The 19,180-nt window shown below is 36.9% G+C and overlaps 1 protein-coding gene across 2 annotated transcripts in view; it reads left to right on the top strand.

The window, feature by feature from the left end:
- The window catches only part of wdr33 (WD repeat domain 33), a 49,935-nt gene that overhangs the window by 19,715 nt on the left and 11,040 nt on the right, over positions 1 to 19,180 (top strand). For both annotated transcript variants that reach the window (XM_031901696.1, NM_001375268.1), the window contains exons 7-14: positions 2,992 to 3,089; positions 9,233 to 9,359; positions 14,167 to 14,321; positions 14,407 to 14,485; positions 16,320 to 16,430; positions 16,512 to 16,606; positions 17,565 to 17,651; positions 17,734 to 17,873. In XM_031901696.1, the coding sequence (XP_031757556.1) occupies positions 2,992 to 3,089; positions 9,233 to 9,359; positions 14,167 to 14,321; positions 14,407 to 14,485; positions 16,320 to 16,430; positions 16,512 to 16,606; positions 17,565 to 17,651; positions 17,734 to 17,873 (892 nt within the window). The remainder of the gene's footprint in view (positions 1 to 2,991; positions 3,090 to 9,232; positions 9,360 to 14,166; positions 14,322 to 14,406; positions 14,486 to 16,319; positions 16,431 to 16,511; positions 16,607 to 17,564; positions 17,652 to 17,733; positions 17,874 to 19,180) is intronic.

Below are 19,180 nucleotides of genomic sequence, written 5' to 3' on the forward strand. Positions count from 1 at the left end.
CATTTTTATTGTACCTGAGCATAGCTTGCCTGCACTGACCCACATAAATCCAAACCAATTAAGAGTACAGGCACACAGCCACTGCGTATTAAGGAAGGCCTACTAAACATACATTTAGTTGTGTGAAACTGCACATATACTTAAGGTAGACAGCACATGCCTGACCCATGTATCAACAATAAACTGTTTGAGCATATGCCATATAACCCCTAAAATCTTGTCCTGTCACATATTTTACTTTCCTTATCTTTCCTACTCTGCACTTAATACACTATTGGACCTGTTATCCAGAATGCTCAGGACCTGGGGTTTTCCCGATAAGGGATCTTTCTGTAATTTGGATCTCCATAACTTAAATCTGCTAAAAATCATTTAAATATTGAATAAACCCAGTAGGATTGCTTTGCCTCCATAAGTATTTATTATGTCTTAGTTGGGATCAAGTACAAGGTTCTGTTTTATTACAGAGAAAAAGGAAATCATTTTTAAAAATTAGAATTATTTGCTTATAATGGAATCTATGGGAGATGGCCTGTCCAGTAACTTAGAACTTTCTCAATAACGTGTTTCCGGATAAGGGATCCCATACTTGTACTATAATTTTGCTTCTCTCCCTCCTTCCTCTAGTTTTTCTATTGGTCATTTCTGCTGACCACATATTAATGCAAAAATTCTTTGCCAAACTGTAATTACAAAGACAGAAAAACCGTAAACAAAAAAAACAAACAAAAATTTGCAGATTTCCACAACATCACATGTTATGTGATCCCCTGCGATAACGAAAAAATTTATAGACCTCAGATATGGACCCTTACTACTCAAAAGGGCCTTACGTTATAATATACGCACAATATACATAAATTATTAATATTGTTCAATGGATTTGAAGTTATTTGTAAATGTACTTACTATTCAGAGTAGTGTCTTTCTGGATGTTAATTTTCTCTTTACAAGTGGTTCTGGCTTACCCCTTATTCACCCGTTTTCTTGGATGAGAGCACAATTTGCCTTTGTCTGGACCTTACCTCATCACCACATTTAAGGTTCTGAGCTCTTTGCTCCTTCTTTATATAGGAACATTTTATGGGGCAAATATCGATTTAGCAGACTGCGTAATTTGTGTATAACTCGTTTGCCACACAAATACAGATTACTTTAAAATCCCAGAGAATGCTTTCTTGAAATCTTATTACTTTACTCTAAGTATGTACTTAACAGGTTTTTATGTGAATTTTTTTATTGATCAATTTATAGGCATATCTCTCTCCATGTATATGTACCATTAGTTGTAAACTGACTGAAATGGAGTTTACAATAAAAGGGTTAGCTGCTCTCTTTTTAATACATTCAAAAAATGGGGCTTGTGTTAATCATAATTTATTTTGTTTGTTTTTATTTTTTTTGTTTATTGCACTAAGCAGGGGTAAAGATTCAAAAATCTAAGCTGTTTTTCGATTATTTGTGTGTTCTTACAAGCAACTATGGGAGGAGGAGAAGGTTAAATTACCAGTCCACAGATAAAGCCTGTATATAATGATGTCCTCTGTCTCAAAGCCTAAAACTGGAGAGAGGGAGACAGGTTTTTTTAAACAGAGCTGTTTAAGTAAGCCATCCAATTACAGGGGGAGAGATGAGGAAAAAAAATTAGGGATCTTTTTTTAAAATTTTATACTTTAAATGCCTTCAAAGTGGTTTAAAATTGTGCTCATGTTGAGCAAAGGTGTGTGTACTGTCCCTTATAACTTTAAGGTTTAAAGGGGATATAATTAAAAATAAAATATAATGAAATCTAAATTCTAATCTGCATTTATTACAAAATATCAGTAGATTTAAAGTTATTTGTAAAAGTAATTGCTATTTATAGCAGTGTCTTTCAGTCCTTTGCTGTTCATTGCAATGCTGGTCCAATCGATAGAAACAGTGAAATTGCTCATATTTGCTCAAAAGTCATAGCAGATTACACTCTCAATATAGGTTGTAAGCATTGGGTACATCGTCAGTACATGTTCAGTCCATGAAATGTAATGGAAAACACTGAACCTTAGATCAGTTTTTAAAGCTGTATCTCATGGAGCATTTCAATCACAGATATATGTAAATGAAAATAAAACTGGTCCTACCTGCTATGGGTCACTTTCCATTTCCTATCAGTGGGAAGCTCTGCAATGCCCCACCCATGGGGGCATTTTATTTCATAGGAGCCCTTAGTATGAGGGCAAGGGTGCTCACTTGGCTGAACCCAATCGCTGTGCTGTGTATTTGCACACAAAATGCTGATCATGCGTATCAGTGTTTGTTATTCACTGAGACTAGGGAGATGTCCAATCGGGAAGCATATGGGATGCCAGCCAAAATGGAACCTACTCTACACATATATTTATTTGATTTCTAATCTTGAAATGCCAGCAATTTTTTTTTAATCTTGAGTTTATTGTAATTTATCTCCTTTTTGAAAGTCAATTAAACTACAGATAAAATCACGACGGACAACTGACATTTATCATTATTTTTTAATATATGGAATTCCAAACAAGAAATGTATCTTTCCTTGGGGTTGGTGCAAATACCAAACGGCACTCAATTTATCAGTTCTGCTAAAGAATAACCATTCTGGACTGCCAAATACACCTTTTGTACTTCACATAAGTAGTTTCCTATAAGTGACTGAAATATTATTTCTGTGTTTTGTTTTATGTGTTATTTTAGATCTGGGAACATTAAATATAATAGTATTCTCACAATAAGATTCTCTTAAATACAGTATTTTTTTTAGGACACTAAGTTTTAATATGTTATAATGCAAATGTTTGAAATAATGGACTGGAAGCAAATAATACACTCAAGATCTTTGTGTTCAAGATTCAGCCCAGTACTTGTACAATATGGTCAACATGCTGTAAATATTCATTGTAATGCTACCAAATTGGAGAAGATTGGTGTGCTGTTTGTATCTCTGATCTCTTTCCTATAATGCTTGTTTCCATGTAACAGTTTCTCCCCTACGGATAATAAATTTGCCACGTGCTCAGATGATGGGACAGTTAGAATATGGGACTTTCTACGTTGCCATGAGGAGAGAATACTACGAGGTATGTTATTTTGTAAGGTTAAGATCTACCCTCTTGACCTCAAACCTTCAGTTAAAGGAAAACCAGTTCTACTGCATGATTTTGAATAGGATGTATTCTCTTAATAGCATCTCTCTGGTAACTTTGGATATACCTCCTGGAATGAAACTCTGTTTCAATGCAAATTGAACTATGGACCTGCCTTCTGCAATCACAATAAACAGTTATACACTTTAAATAGCAACTGTTTTTTTACCATACATTGATTATGCTTCAACCATATATAGATAGATATATATAGATATATACCTTATAGTGGTAGCACTTTTCAAAGAATTTTCATGCACTATATGAGCACTGCTGTGTCGAAAAAAACATGTAGTGATTTACTCAAAGCTACAACCCAGGAATCCAATGCAGCCCCCAAATGTTTGCAGTGAATTAACAGCTATGTGTATTATAAGGAGATTTTTTTTTTTTTTATATTAAAGGGGATAATCAAGAATCTCACTAAATGATATGGCGGCTCATTTTTGGATCTCAACACACATTTTAAAAACCTTTGGTTATTAAGGGGTTTCAACAGTGTTTACAACCCTCAAGTTATCCCAGGAATCTAACCTAGAACTAAGTGGCTTGCCTGACAAAAGGGGTTGATTATGGGGCACTAAACCCCATTTCCACAAATGCTAAAAAGCAGTCTTAGGAATTATCTATGTTTAGTTAGCTGTGAATCATATATGCCATACCTAGGATTCACTTACAACAACAACAAAAAAAAAAACTTGTGTACAAATTTGTAGTAGCTTGTTAATCTATTCAAATATAATTTACTTGTGAGGTCTACCATAAGTTAGTCGGTTGTAAATAAGTAATTAGTTGACAGGAAAGTAATTAAGAGAGTAAAGCGCTGCATAAATTGATGGCGCTTTATAAATAATAAGAGAGTCAATCATTGAAAGTCTAGCTGCAACACTGCATATTCTGGTTGCTCTGCTGAATAGATAGCTTGAGGGAACCCAGTACAGTAATAGAGAAAATATATTTGTAATTACATGAAAAAATCTAGATATATTTTTCTAAAAGCTTGACAAATATTCTGGGACAGAGATGTGTGGAGGTTGCTTTGGGAAATTGACATTATTGTTGTAGTGTTAATTCCACATTATACTGTAGGAAATTGTTAATGATTTATAAAAATATATTTGTTTTAAAGCACCAGTATTTCCCACAGGGCTATTCATTGGTTAGTATAAAAGCCAAATAATGCAACAACAGACGGAAGTCTGAGGCAGAATGCTTGGGACATTTGCAAATAAAGCCAGACAAGGGATATGGTTAGAAATGCTTTAACTTATGGTTTGAGCTTAATGTTCCACCCCAAACATAGTAACTTTATAAGGGTGGCAATCAGTGGCTCCAAAAACGCCTACACGCCTAAACACAGAAGTTGAAAATTTTTCACAGCGCGCTTTGTGCGGTTCCCTTTAACCTTTCCTTATACCAATTTGCATATTCAAATTAGGATTTGGTTTGGTATTTGACCGAATCTTTCACAGAGGATTCAGGGTTACTAAAATTCTGTATAAACAACTGCCAAAGATCCTCTGCACTCACCCATTATCAATATGTAGAAATAGGTCATTAAGACATTCTGTACATTCAGCTACTAAGAGATGCCCTCCCCCCCCAGACCCAAAAGAGGGATTGTTTGTCCATACATTGCAATATGCTTCAAGCTGGCCAACTACGTCAAAGTCATCCCTTCTGGCCATTCCTACACTGACCTATATAAGTAATTTAAGATTAGTACTGAGCAAAGGGACTAAGTTTTACCTGCGACATTCTTGCTTTCAAGGTTAAAACTCCCATATGGTTGCCCTTTTATTGGCTTATATAGGTCAGTGTAGGACTGGCCACAAGGGATGACTTTGACGTAGTTGGCCAGCTTGAAGTATATTGCATTGTATGGACAAACAATCCCTCTTTTAGGTCTGGGGGGAGGGCATTTCTTAGTAGCTGAATGCACAGAATGTCTTAAGGTGGCCATACACGCACCGATATTATCGTTCGAAACCTCGTTTCGTACGATAATCGGTGCGTGTATGGCATGTCGGCGAGTCGACCGATATCGCAGGAAGCTGCCGATATCGGACGACTCGCCGATCGGACAAGTTTGAAAATTTTGATCGGGCGCCATAGAAGGCGCCTGACCAAAATTCTCCCTTCAGAGCTGAATCGGCAGAAGGAGGTAGAAATCCTATTGTTTCTACCTCCTTACCTGCCGATTCAGCCCTGAATGGTGTGTGGCGGATCTTACGATGTTTCGTGCGACCGATGGTCGTACGAAACATCGTCAGATCGCCACGTGTATGGCCACCTTTAATGTCCTATTTCTACATATTGATAATGGGTGAGTGCAGAGGATCTTTTTGCGGTTGTTTATATGTATTTTGTGGTCACAGCCTCATTGCACAACTTTCCCCTTTTTTTGTGTTATTGTTACTAAAATTCTGGATTTGGTGCATCCCTAATATAGACAGTATCAATGTAGACTAGTTTGCATATATTCCTAGCTAAAGGCATCATTTTGACCCATCTTCCCAGTATGACAGCCTATTTTTGGAGCCTAACTGACAGTTTAAATAGCTTGTCCAGTTTCTATACCAGCAGATTGCAAAGTATTTTTGCTTTTAAACTACAAATAGTAAACATCAAGTGGCATGTTTCTAAAGGCATCATTTGATCTTATAGTCTAGTGTTCATTTTCAGTATGGGAAGCTTCTGCTCGTAGTCAGGCATTTTTTTGTTTAAGTTGAGGATGTGCGGTAGGTCATGATTTAGGACTCTCTACTGCTGGCTGAAAACCTCCCCATATGCCTTACAAAGGCTGAGCTGACACATGGCATACAAGGGGCCATCCGTCTTAACTCTGTGTTTTTCCTATGGTCCTATTTGAGTGCTGTTTTTTGCGCCCCCCCCATACAGGCCAGAGTAGACCTCTTGATATTCTGTGGGGCTGCTTTTCATTAGAAGGGATTGGGCATCTTGTTATAAAACATTAAAGCTTCTGTTTTACATCCCCTGATATTAAATTTTCCCACATTTTACACTGTTTGAGGTCCAATCAGTGTATAATGCATTTTAGTAAGTGAATTTTACAACGTTTTCTACCAAATGTTGTCCTTATTTTCCCAAATATATCTGTTTGTCCTCTATTTTTAAACTGGCCATACACGGTCAAATTTTTGTCTCCAGCGAATGATCGTTTGTTTACATGCAATGATCTAAAACTAACAATTAGACTGAAATTGTAGGATAGAGTCCTAAAAATAACAAATTGGAGGATGTTCTGAACATGTAGTGGTTTGCAGACAACACGGATATCGTCACATACACATTACAGGCACAGATTTTGTTATCCGACAAAAAATTTCTAACCTGGCAGATCGACTAAATGACCCATTGCCATGGTGCTCAAATTATTGGGACAATAATATGGAGCCCACACATAGTCTGTAGTAGCATGTGTGACCAGCTCTAGAGAAAATACATTTAAAATGCCAACCATATTAATGCAGCAATGCTTAAAGGAGAACTAAAGAACACTGGTGTTTTAAAATGTTTGGCACCCCCTAGTGATTATAATCACTTAACCCAGGCCTGTGCTCCTGTTAGTACAAAACGTCAACAATTTTGGGAATTTCTGTATAAGTTTGTGATCTTCTCCCTCTTCTTCTATTCAGGTGCATACATAGTAAATTGAAAAGGCCAATTTTTTGAGTCTGAGTTTGGCTTTTACTCTACTGTGCATGTGCCTGACCATAACAAAGAGAAAGCAAAGAAGATGCAGATGGTGCTTCTTCAGAGATGCCAAGGTGTAGTTTCAACAATTTGTAATTGTACTTCCAAAACTTGCCTCCAATCCAGCAATTTAAAAAGAGCACCTACTTTGAGGCCACTGAGAGCAACATCAAAGGGGGTGGTGAACAATCTGTTGCTCACAAGCCACTGGTTTGTGAATCACTACAGTAGAAAAACCCAGAAATGGGTATAACAGTATTATTTTGATGAACACTTGGTTAAAATTAATTACATCAGTTATTGGGAGTGGTTACAGACAATACTGCTTTTGGTTGCTAAGATAAGTTTGAAAATTCTACATAGACCACAAAGGCCAATGAGCATCCTTAACAGTAAATACAGTAAATGTCTGCTTCAAAAATGTAACACCATGCAATTTGTATCACTAAACAGGAACTTAAATGGTATAGGACATCACTGAGGAGTAAAAGACTAAACTTTCAGTCTGCTTTTAGACTAAGCAGTCTACTCTGAGTAGTGTTTCGTTCCATGTCTTGTTTGTAATGGTTAAATGTTACTCCTTAAAACAGAAGAAAAGCTACTCAGGCATTTTATTGCCGATAGGTTAGTCAAAATAGTGCAAGCTTGAACAGTGAGCAAACTGAGTAGACTTGTTCCGAGCCCTGAAGAAATATTCAGAGAGCTGGAAGTCTGACACAGAAGATCATGTATACAAAATAGATGGAACAAAATGTGGGGTTTCTTTTTATTTTCTGTTTATGGCTGTATTTACATTGACCTTTCTGATAGAGATTACTTAGTTTTTGCCTTTCCTACTCCTTTAAATGCTAATGGCACATGAAAATTTTAACCACTGCTGTAATCATGTTATAAACAGTGGAAATCAATCTCCTATCCACTTGTCACCATTTCCCATAGCAATAGATAGGGAACAAGCTGACTAAAGCCCCTTTTGTTTGTTGGAGTTACAGCTCATCTTCAACGTCGTCATTTGCAGATGCATTATACACTAAAACATTGTCAGATTACATTTCTAAACAAGCCCACATGATAAACCAACCAATGTCTATATTCCATGGACATCAGTGGGGACTGTTGGACGCTACAATGCATTTGCTGGTCAGGCACACGATAACATAGCATTGAGCATTTCAGTGATAATCACCTTGCTCACAAGTGCGAATATAAGGTCCACGTAATGCCCATTAGGACACTGAAGGGGCATTTCCCAGAGTGCAATTGTAAGGTCCAGTTAATTCCCATTGGGGCAATGAAGGGGCATTTCTCAGAGTTTTGCTGCCCGCCTGCTGAAATTGAAATTCCTTTGGCTGCATACCTAAGGGAATCTCCCTGGGTGCTCTCAGGGAATGCTTGAATGGCAGGCATGTTGGAGTAAGGTTTTAGAGTCAACAGGTACAACTCTGAGTTTCTGATAAAGTATTTACAGACTGGCAAGTGTAGATGTTGGTGAAGTTATATGGCAAAGTTGCTTTTATGTTTAGGATGTGGTGCTACAAAAGAGGTGACATGATAGCTATGAAATTGTGGGTTGATAATATGATCATGTATTGTGTTTAAGCACAAATAGCTTGAATTTGTATCAAAGTAAGAGTGAAGTGTAGGTAACATTCTTGCCTCGGTTAAGTGTGATCAGATCACTTAAATTCAGGGGCATATCAAGAAAATCCAGCTGGCAGGTCTGAACTGAATGCAGTTTTCTTTAACTGCAATCCTGCAACATGTATTGATTAGACATGCCCCTGAATTTTCATGTTAAGTAGCTGGTAAAGCTTTTGCATAAAGAATAGGTACCTCAAATATTAAGTTGGTTAAAGATTTTATAATACATCACTGTGTCAGATTTGAAGAATGTGTGGAGACCTTGTGTGGTGAAGATACATAGGACATAATGTAGTACTTAAGGCTGGTGGCACCTGGAGTGCTGTTTAGCTGCCCTCTGACTGTGCCAGGCTTTTTCTATTTATGTCTTTAGGAGGTGAAAGGGGGCATTTTCAGGAACATTTAAACCAGTTGAAATGCACCCTCTGTGCCATCAGTGTGAGTTCTTGTGGTACAGGAACTTCAAAAACATTACACTATAGTAAACATTTGCAGCAATGAAAAGTCAGGATATGGTTGAATTAAAATAAAATCTAACCAGAAGTAGAAATTATGAATTAGATCCCCATGAAACAGTTTCTTTGGGTCATATGTTTAAATCATCTGAAATCTAGATTGTGCACTTGGGTTTCCATTAACATAGCTTGACCTGGAAAGGATTGTTATTGTTTTCAACAAAAACTTGTTTCCCAACTACAAAATAATGTTTTCACATTCAGGACATGGTGCAGATGTAAAGTGTGTTGACTGGCACCCAACTAAAGGACTTCTTGTCTCTGGAAGCAAAGACAGTCAACAACCAATTAAATTTTGGGATCCCAAGAATGGACAGAGCCTTGCAACACTGTAAGTTCACAAATAAGCACTTAAAAGGGAAAAGGAACAAAATGGCAATTATATGTTCTTTCTTTTCTGTTAGACTTTTTTAAACTTAGTCATACTGACATATCTAATATAGGTTTATGTACCACTGATGGTAATTTAATATAATTTCAGCATTTTTCTGATTTCTTTTTTTGTTTCTTTAACATATGTGTTCATTTGCATTGTGTCTCAGCTCCAGCACAGTCTGGTGTTTTCACCAGTTTTTCTATTAACATTTTGGGCAGCTAAACATTTGTGTGACTGAACTAAAACTAACTATACACAGCTATAGTGTATATAATCAGAGGTGGTTGCCTCTTTCCAGCTTTCAAATGGGGGTCACTGACCCAACAGCAAAAAAACTGGTTGCTCTGTGAGTCTACAATTTTGTTATTACTTTTCATCACTTATCTTCCATTTAATCCCTCTCCTTTTAATACTACAGTCTTTAATTCAACCGCTGCATGGTTGCTAGGGTAAATAAGATAGCTGCTGAACAAAAAGCTAAATAACTACAAAACCACAAAAAATATAAAATGCATCCCAATTGCAAATTGTCCCATAATATCACTTTCTACATCTGGTTAAAAGTTGATGTAAAGGTGAACCACAGCCACAGTCATTTATAAATTGCACAGCTCAGCCACATATTTCGTTGCTTTGTAATTACCCTTCCTAAGCATGGGTAGGTACTTTCTCGTAACTTTTTTTTTCTGTGTTTACCCACTCATCTTGGTTACAGATTTTCTGTAGTTACTTAACATTTTTTTGATGGTGCACATAAGGTTTGAATTCCGCTCACAGAACAGGAGATTTCCTTTGTTATATGCATACTTTGCATCAAATATGCACGAAGATACACAAATTAATGGAGAAATGAAGTGTGAAGAAATGATGCACACAATAAAATTAAATGCAAAATAAAATTTGTAGCAACTATATACCAATTAATATGTATTGTGTGACTATGGAAACTGAGATTTGTCATCTTTCTCTAAGCTTTTGGGTTACTCCAGATCCCTGCCCTGTGTAAAAAAAACCTCGGCTTACATAAGAGTATCTAGTCTAAAACAATACCCAGTATACTACAAAAAAAACCTAGGCAACTTAAGATACGTTCACCAGTTAAGTTTCTTTTGTGTGTGTAGCACTAAATGGACTGTGTGTTTTGCAAGATAACTACATAAACACGCACTTGGTCTAACCAAACTGATCCAGGGTCAGCGATTGGATCATATTGTGGGCCCATTTTAGACGCTTTAAATGAGGACCACATTGAATCGTGATGGAATCCTCACCCTATGGCATATTCATATTCCCTTTATGATGTCAGACAATACGGAAACTTGTTTGTATTGTATTAAACTCTTCTGGTTAATGGTTTCTTCATAGACCTATATATGAAGGATTCATTTACCTGATTGCATCCTCTCCCAGCTAAAAAAAACCTTTAATTGGCTTTTTAAAATGCAACCTGTGATTCTTCACTGCTGCAGCCCCGTAGTCTTTAGGGACCTAGGGATTTAAGTGCCCATACACAGGTACATATTAGCTGCCGATTTGGATCCTTCAGATCGATTTAGAAGCTTATCTTATCCATGGGCACGCCCGGCAGGCCTACCCAACCGAGATCTGGCCTAAAATTGGCTAGATCTCGATTGGGCAGGTTTGATTTTCCACAGGATTAGGGACCCCATCGGCTCATTAATGCGGTTCCCAATCCAAAGGTGCTTATGCCTTAGGTGGGCATATGGGGAGAAGATCTGCTCGCATGGTGACCTCGTCAAACAAGCTAATCTTCTACTGGATGGCCGCCTTTAGTGTTGGAAGCAATGCAAGGGAATATCTTTTTCTTGTCCTGGATCAGAAGCTATAACTCCGTACTGCTGTCTACCTCACTCAAAGTCCTGAAGAAGCTGTGTCAATTTAGTGCTATGCACTACACCCAGAAAGGTTTCTGATTCTGTTATGGAAAAGATGTGAATTGTGAAAGGTAGACTAGATGAAACAGTACAGTTTTGGGATATGTTTTCATAATGCTTGGGTCTTGACCTCGGGTTTTCCAATTAAGGGATCTTTCTGTAATTTGGGCCCCTATATCTTAAGCCATTTAAAAATCATTTAAAAATTAATAGGATTTTTTTTGCCACCAATATTGATCAATGCAATTTAGTAAGGATCTAGTACAAGATACAGATATACAATCCGTTATCTGGAAATGAAAAAAATGTGTGCAATTTGCATTAAAATTTAATAATTAGCCCTGTAGCATCAGATTATATTACAGGGCAACCTAATTTTCTGATTTATTTGTGACAACCCCTAAGCTTAGCTTCTCATCAGCTTCCCAGAGCACACCGAGCATGTGTGTGTCACTGACACCTCTAACAGAGTCCAAGATGGGGAGCTTCTCTGCTCAACTTTGAAGGACTGCATTGTTACTCTGAGATGCAGAACCTTTAGGTTGGTGTAATTATGTAAAATGTGTCATTTTTAGTTAGATTGGGTTTGGGTTTTAGTTCTTGGCTCAATGGCTCATCAAATACCCGTAGAATGGACTGCTTAGGTCTTCATGGGAACCAGTGTTAAGGATTAAAGAGAATTTACATGAAATTATGTTTTTTCTTCTCATGGATACAGCTGTAGCTAAAATTTATAGAAACTGCAAATTCGATTTGGAACTAAAGGTAGAAAACAGTGCATGTCTGATTTACTGGGACAGCAACTAACATTATTGCCTCTTGCTTGCAGCAAGTGATGTTATCAAAGGGTAAGGATGAAGGGAGGAGCCATTAATGCATTTTTTCATGCATCTGAAAGATATGGCTGCAGTCATTTTTTCTTAAATACTACAGATGTATGCAAAATGACATAAATGCTACCTTTTATATATGCATTAGAATTAAAGAACCCCAACTTCTATACAGAATGCATTCAGACTTAAGTGGTAGAGAATGGGATGATTTGCTAATCTTTTAAATCCTGTATATTTATTGCAAACAAAGTTGAGAAATCAAATGTGGAAACTGAGAAAGTTTGTTTTCTGAAAAATATATGCTCTATTGAATTTGATGCCAGCAACGTGGTTCAAAAATTTGGGACACTGTTATTTAAACACTGGAAAGAGCAGATCCCAAAGAGACCGGGTCTCTCAGAAGTAAAGATGGAGAAGGGTATACACCACTCTGTGATATAGTTCAGACAAATATTGCAACAAGTTAAGAAAAACATTCCTCAAAGTAAAATTGCAGAAGAATTTGGGGATTTTATGATTTACAGTATATACAGAAATAGCATTAAAAGATTTAGAGAATCCAGAGAAATACAGTATCTGTACACAAGGGACACAGTCAAAAGCCAATACTGGATGACCATGATCTTCAGGATATCAGGTGGCACTGCATTAAAAACAAATACGATTCTGTAGTGGAAATCACCGTGTGAATTCAGGAATGTCTCCAAAATCCATTGTCTGTGAAAACTCTACTATGCAAAGAAGAAACCACAGAAACCATATATAAACATGATCCAGAAACATACTACCTTCTTTGGGCCCAAGCTCATTTAAGATTAACTAAGGCCAACTGGGAAAACCCTGTGGTCTGATAAACAAAAATGTCAATTTTTATTGGAAATCATGGATGCTGCATTCTCCTGCTAAAAAGAAGGACTATCCAGCTTATTAGAGCAAACTTCAGAAGCCAGAATCCATGGAGGTGCACTAGTGCACATGGCATGGGTAGCTTGCACATCTTGGAAGGCACCATTAATGTTGAATGATAATAAAGGTTTGGGAGCAACAAATGCTTTCACCCAGATAATGTATTTTTCAGGGAACCAATGTTTATTTCGGCAAAACAATGCCAAACTGCATTCTGCTGGTATTATAAAAACATGGCTCTGTAAGAATAGTTGTGTGCTAAGCTGCCCTGCCTGCAGTCCAAACCTGTCACCCAGTGAACACATTTGGTGCATTATGGAATGAAAAAATATGACAAAGGAAGCAGCTGAAATCCTATATCAGGCAAGAATAGGGCAACATTTCCATTTAAAGGAACAGTAAAAACAGGAACAGCAAAAAAATAAAACTGTATCCAAATAATTCATACATTATATACTGCCATGCACTGGTAAAATGTGTATGTTTGCTTTACAGACCCTACTATAGTTTTATTTAAACAAAGCTGCTGTGTAGCCATGGGGATAGCTATTCAAATTGGAAAAAGGAGAAAAGGCACAGGTTACATAGTAGATAACAGATAAGCTGTGTAGTTTACCAATGTATTCTATAGAGCTTATGTGCTATGTAACCTGTGCCTTTTGCCAGCTTGAATGGCTGCCCCCATGGCTACACAGAAGGGTATTTATATAAACTATTGTAGTGTTTCTGACACAAAAAAAATGTATTAGTGCAGGGCAACAGTGCATTATATTTGAATTACTTTTAAGCATTTTTTTTTTGTTAACTGGTGCAATTGGTCTCCTCAGTTCCCAAACGGACACAGAGAGTGAAAAGAAAAGGTGGTTCAACACCGGGGAACATGTCCCTTGAAATATGTTGCTGGCATCAAATTCACATTGAGCACATATTTCTCAAAAAAACAATATTTCTCTTTCTTACTATTTTCAAATAAATACAAGGTTTAAATGGTTTGCAAATCATCCCTTTCTCTTTTTATGAAGAGTCCCAACTGTTTTGGAAATAGGGTTGTATTTTGGTTCAAGTGCCGCTTGTTATAGGTTGAAATCAAAGTTTTAATCTTATTTACTTTCATGTGTTCAAAAATAGACACGCTCACAAGAACACTGTAATGGAAGTGAAATGGAACTTGAACGGGAACTGGCTGCTCACTGCATCACGAGATCACCTCTGTAAGCTTTTTGACATTCGCAACCTCCGTGAAGAGCTACAGGTATTTCGAGGACACAAAAAAGAGGCCACGGGTGAGAGAAACTTCTCGTGAAATGTGACTTTTGCATTGCATTTTTCAACAACTGTATGGTCTTATATATCTTGTAAATCTTTTAGCTGTTGCCTGGCATCCAGTACACGAGGGTCTGTTTGCTAGTGGAGGATCTGACGGCTCGCTGCTGTTCTGGCATGTTGGGTATGTAAAATGAACACTATCAAATACATATGTCCTAATGGTAAATAGTGTTTTGGGGTTTTTTTTGTTTTTTTTTTACTTTTTGGAAAGCTGGACAGATATTGAAGAGGAAGATAAATACTTAAAAACAAAAAAAAACTAAAAACAAATAATGAAGACCAATTGAAAAGTTGCTAGGAGCTGGACTTTCTATAACATTACAAGTTAACTTAAATTTAAAGATAGATAGATAATCTTTATTGTCATTGTCACTAAAAACAACAAGATTAAAGCACCCCTTTAATAAATTTGTGTTATAAATAGTCTTTAATTCCGTTCTTTGGATGTTCAATTATGGCTTAAACATCACAAAAATGTATTGCATTTTCAACATTTTGCCAAATGTAATATTGTAGGGTGTATTTTTTTCCAGTGGAACTGCAGTTGTGTGAATGTCTTAAAAATCTGTGTAAAAAAGCAAAGTATGGCTTTCCCTGCAAGTTTACATGGTTGTGATGAACCCATTTGTTATTTATAAATATGCATTGAATTGCAGCAATGGTTGTTTTTCAGATTACTCACAATAATGCAGGATATTCGATTTTTATTTTATGTCACCCAAGCATAAAAAGCTGTACAATAAAAGTCCTTTTCAATTTAAACATAAAACCCAGACTCAATTTTTATTAACACATCCATACCAATTATAAAATCATTTAAATATCTGAGCTGTTAATGATATATAGCCTGTTCCGCCTATATGCCTTAGGCATAGAGCTGGGGCAGAACTTCTTAAATGTCACTGCCCTCCTTACATTCTCCCTTCCTCCTCACCATCTAATTTTGTAACCAGGGCATGGGTATCAAAAACAAGATTTTGCTAGGATGCAAAAAGCTTGCCTTAATAACAGTAGCCACCAGAGAAATGGCACCTGCTTGCTTGCTGCAATTGTGAAGGCTGGAGAGTAAAACAAATTTATATAGTGTAAATGAAGTTTATTTTGCTTGACAAACACAATAAAAAACAATTTGGAATTATTTCTTAGGGTGACCTTTAACACTTTTTTCTTTATATGTTGAACCCTATGGATTTCTAAGTTTCTCAACAGCTGCAGACAACATACATTGTGGATTGCTGACATGATTCAGCTGCACTAATTAGCTTAATCCAGCATTAGGGTAGTGGAACCTGGGGCTCTTTCAGGAACTATGAGCACACATGACCAACACCTGAAACTGCCACTGTTGACATGGGAGTCCCTTGTCCATGTTATAGTTACTTAAAGACACTTGCAGGTGATTCCCATGTATGTCAGAGGCAGTCTTAGGCTAATGCCAGACAAGGCGTAGGGCGGATATTTTCAGCAAGCGGAAAAGCGCTTGCTGAAAATTCCTCCCTACACTTCCCACATGTGCCTGTACCTGAGTGAATGAGATACGCTTGGGTGCAGGCACATGTAGCCGATATACACATAAAAACGCGAGATAATGCAAAGTCTCATGTTTTTATGCATATATCGGCTACATGTGCCTGCACCCAAGCGTATCTCATTCATTTGGGTGCAGGCACATGTAGGAGACGTAGGACGGAATTTTCAGCAAGCGATTTTCACCCTACGCCTCGTCTGGCATTAGCCTTAGTGTGTTTTTGGAGCCTGTGTGCCATTACCCAAAATCATTATTAGGTTGTTTGTAATAAAAAAGTTGAGGATGAAGATGCACACAAAAAAAACATTCCTATATCACAGACTGTAGAAAAACAATTCATAAAATCCATTTGTGAAATAATTATTACTCACTGAGTAACTTTTAAGTGTATGTTTTAGTGGCTTTTCCTATTTATTATTCTTTTCAGAGTGGAGAAAGAAGTTGGTGGCATGGAAATTGCTCATGAAGGAATGATCTGGAGTCTTGCGTGGCATCCTTTAGGGCATATTCTATGCTCGGGATCTAATGATCACACCAGGTAATAACCTATATTTCTTTTCAGGTAACATGCTCTGTTGATGTTTGTTTTCTACTAACATTTTATTTTTATCTTTTAAAGCAAATTCTGGACAAGAAATCGACCTGGTGATAAAATGCGTGATCGTTACAATTTGAACTTACTCCCTGGCATGTCAGAGGATGGAGTAGAATATGGTAAAATAATCACTTTCTCTAGAATAATGCTGTTCAGTTCTTGCTTGCTTTTTTATGGTGATTATTTCTTTTGCCTCATGTTTTCTGGCTGAATTGTTGGGCACGCTGAGGTGCATAAAACCCAATTAAAGAGTCATCTGTTCTCCTGTTGGACAGCCCTGCTTGCCTTGTTAGTTGAGCCATTAAAACAGGAAGCTTTCACCTTACAATTAGCTTTTAGTATAACAGAGGTAGCAACATTCCAAGGTAATATGCCTGTAGTTGTCATTTCTTGTTTTATGCAGGAGTTGGTATTAACATTTTTTTCTCTTTCTAGGCTAGAGTTTAATTGATGTAGATGCTAGGTTCATTGGCCCAAGCAACCACAGTTAGAATTCCAAATTTGAATTTATGTAAACTTAATTAAATGATGATTTTCAGTCTTAATCTTTACTTTAAAAGAAGCCAATTAGTTAGAAATCCTTCTCGAAAACAGTTGCTTTTTGCCTTCCACACAGTACGAAGTGGCATGGGGCTGTTTGGTTGGATTTGGCTTTACACACAAAAACACAGCAGGCAAAATGCTCTGAAAGAGCCTAAACTTTTGTCAGGCAACAAGGGGTTTGATGATCCTAATCAGAAGATTTACTGATGTTGCCAGTTTTATTTTTTTGTCCTACAGTTCTCAATATTGGAATTTAAATTACTGATTAATAAGGCCAGTGTCCATAGGAATAAGCAGTGGCAAGCATGTCACAGAAGCACAGATGGCATTTTGAATTTCACTTTGGAGAGAAACCCACAAAAATATTTTTTCCTCCCCATAAGATATCATTATAGTTAGCCAGTGCAGACTTCTAGGATTTTGTCTATTAAAGCATGAAAAACTGATTCCTTGTCTTTCATGGTCTAACTCTTTTATTTTTAAAGTGTGCTGCTGTTTTAATGTGAATTAACTTGTTTTCTTATTTCTCTTCAGATGATATTGAACCCAATAATTTAGCTGTTATCCCTGGAATGGGAATCCCTGAGCAGCTGAAAATGGCTATGGAACAGGAACAAATGAGTAAGACAGCATTTTTGTGACTCTTGCAGCTCTGTTACTGATGTTTCTGTGTTAATGTTAACCAATATCTTTGGTTTGTCAGGTAAAGAAGAATCAAGTTCAGTGGAGATGACCATACCTGGGCTTGACTGGGGGATGGAAGAAGTGATGCAAAAAGACCAGAAGAAAGTACCTCAGAAAAAAGTTCCTTATGCTAAACCCATCCCTGCTCAATTCCAACAGGTGAGAAAAGAAACAAATCACACCCAAAATATTGCAGATATAATGAAATTAGCCTTTTTTTTATTAGTGCCCAAACGGTAGATCGTGACCTACTAGTTGATTTTTTGGTCTTGATCAGTAGATTTTAGCTTCTCTAAAAATTGTTGGGAATGGAGCAGAATCCTATTTAAGATGAGAAAGGAGATTGTCCTGTAATTTGTATATGTAGTGGAGCACAGTAGATTTAATCGACATTGTTAGTGGAAATGGAGGGATACAGTTTCCACCTCCCTTATAGTATGTCACGTGCAACAAGGGCAGTTGTATAGTATGCAATAATGTTTAAGCACCAGCATCTTGCATGTGCATCCCCCCCTGAGTTGCTATATTTGTGTTGCAGAGAAATTCTATTTGAGGATCGATATCACCATCTCTTCATACACAAGGATATCCTAAACCAGATAGCAAGGGCACTCCGTAATTACTGAGCTCTCACTGCCTTTACTCACACAATTGTTCTTAGTGCTCCACGCAGTTCGCCAAAACAGACTTTGCTCAGTCTGCCTCTCTTCTCAATATAGCACTTTTTTCCATGAGATTACAGTGGAATGCACAAGCTCACCAGAAATTATTATATAAAAAAGTGCTATGACACAATTTATTAACTGATTTGCGTTTCTGCACTCAATTGTGAAAAGCTTATATGTCGGGGTGCACACTTGCAATAAATTAATCCTAGTACAATGTGTTGAAAAAGTCAATTTTTTTATATAGGTTGTGCCAGTTTGGTTATATAATATATAAATATATTATATACTAATCTAGTAACTAATAATCATTACTTATCCTACATGACTGCATGGGAAAAACATGACCCTTGAATGAGCCGTATGTTGTCACTCACAATTTCATTACTAAAATCTGCTTACAAATCTTTATTCCAGTGAAATATGATGCCATTAGGACTACATATTTATATATATCTCAATCCATTATATAAAAATCTGACTGTTCTAGGGGCTGCGCAGGCAAGGACAAGAGCCCACATGTTTGGCAGCAGTGCTCAGCTGTAGCTAAAAGTTTATTATTTAATCTAATCCATTACATATATCATATATACCCTGTTAAATCCTCAGTCCAGGTCTTGGATAAACTAAATTTATTTTAAGCCTCCAGGTTAATAATCGCAGAATATGCCTTTATTGTCAGCCCAACAATTTAGGACTAAATTAAATTGGATTTGCATAACTTAAAAGTTAACTAGTTAAATTACACAAATACCAGAAGATATGGGAAACATTAGATAAGAGCCCCTTATGTGGTGAGCC

The sequence above is a fragment of the Xenopus tropicalis genome, chromosome 5, assembly GCF_000004195.4.
Source record: "Xenopus tropicalis strain Nigerian chromosome 5, UCB_Xtro_10.0, whole genome shotgun sequence".
Taxonomy (NCBI): domain Eukaryota; kingdom Metazoa; phylum Chordata; class Amphibia; order Anura; family Pipidae; genus Xenopus; species Xenopus tropicalis.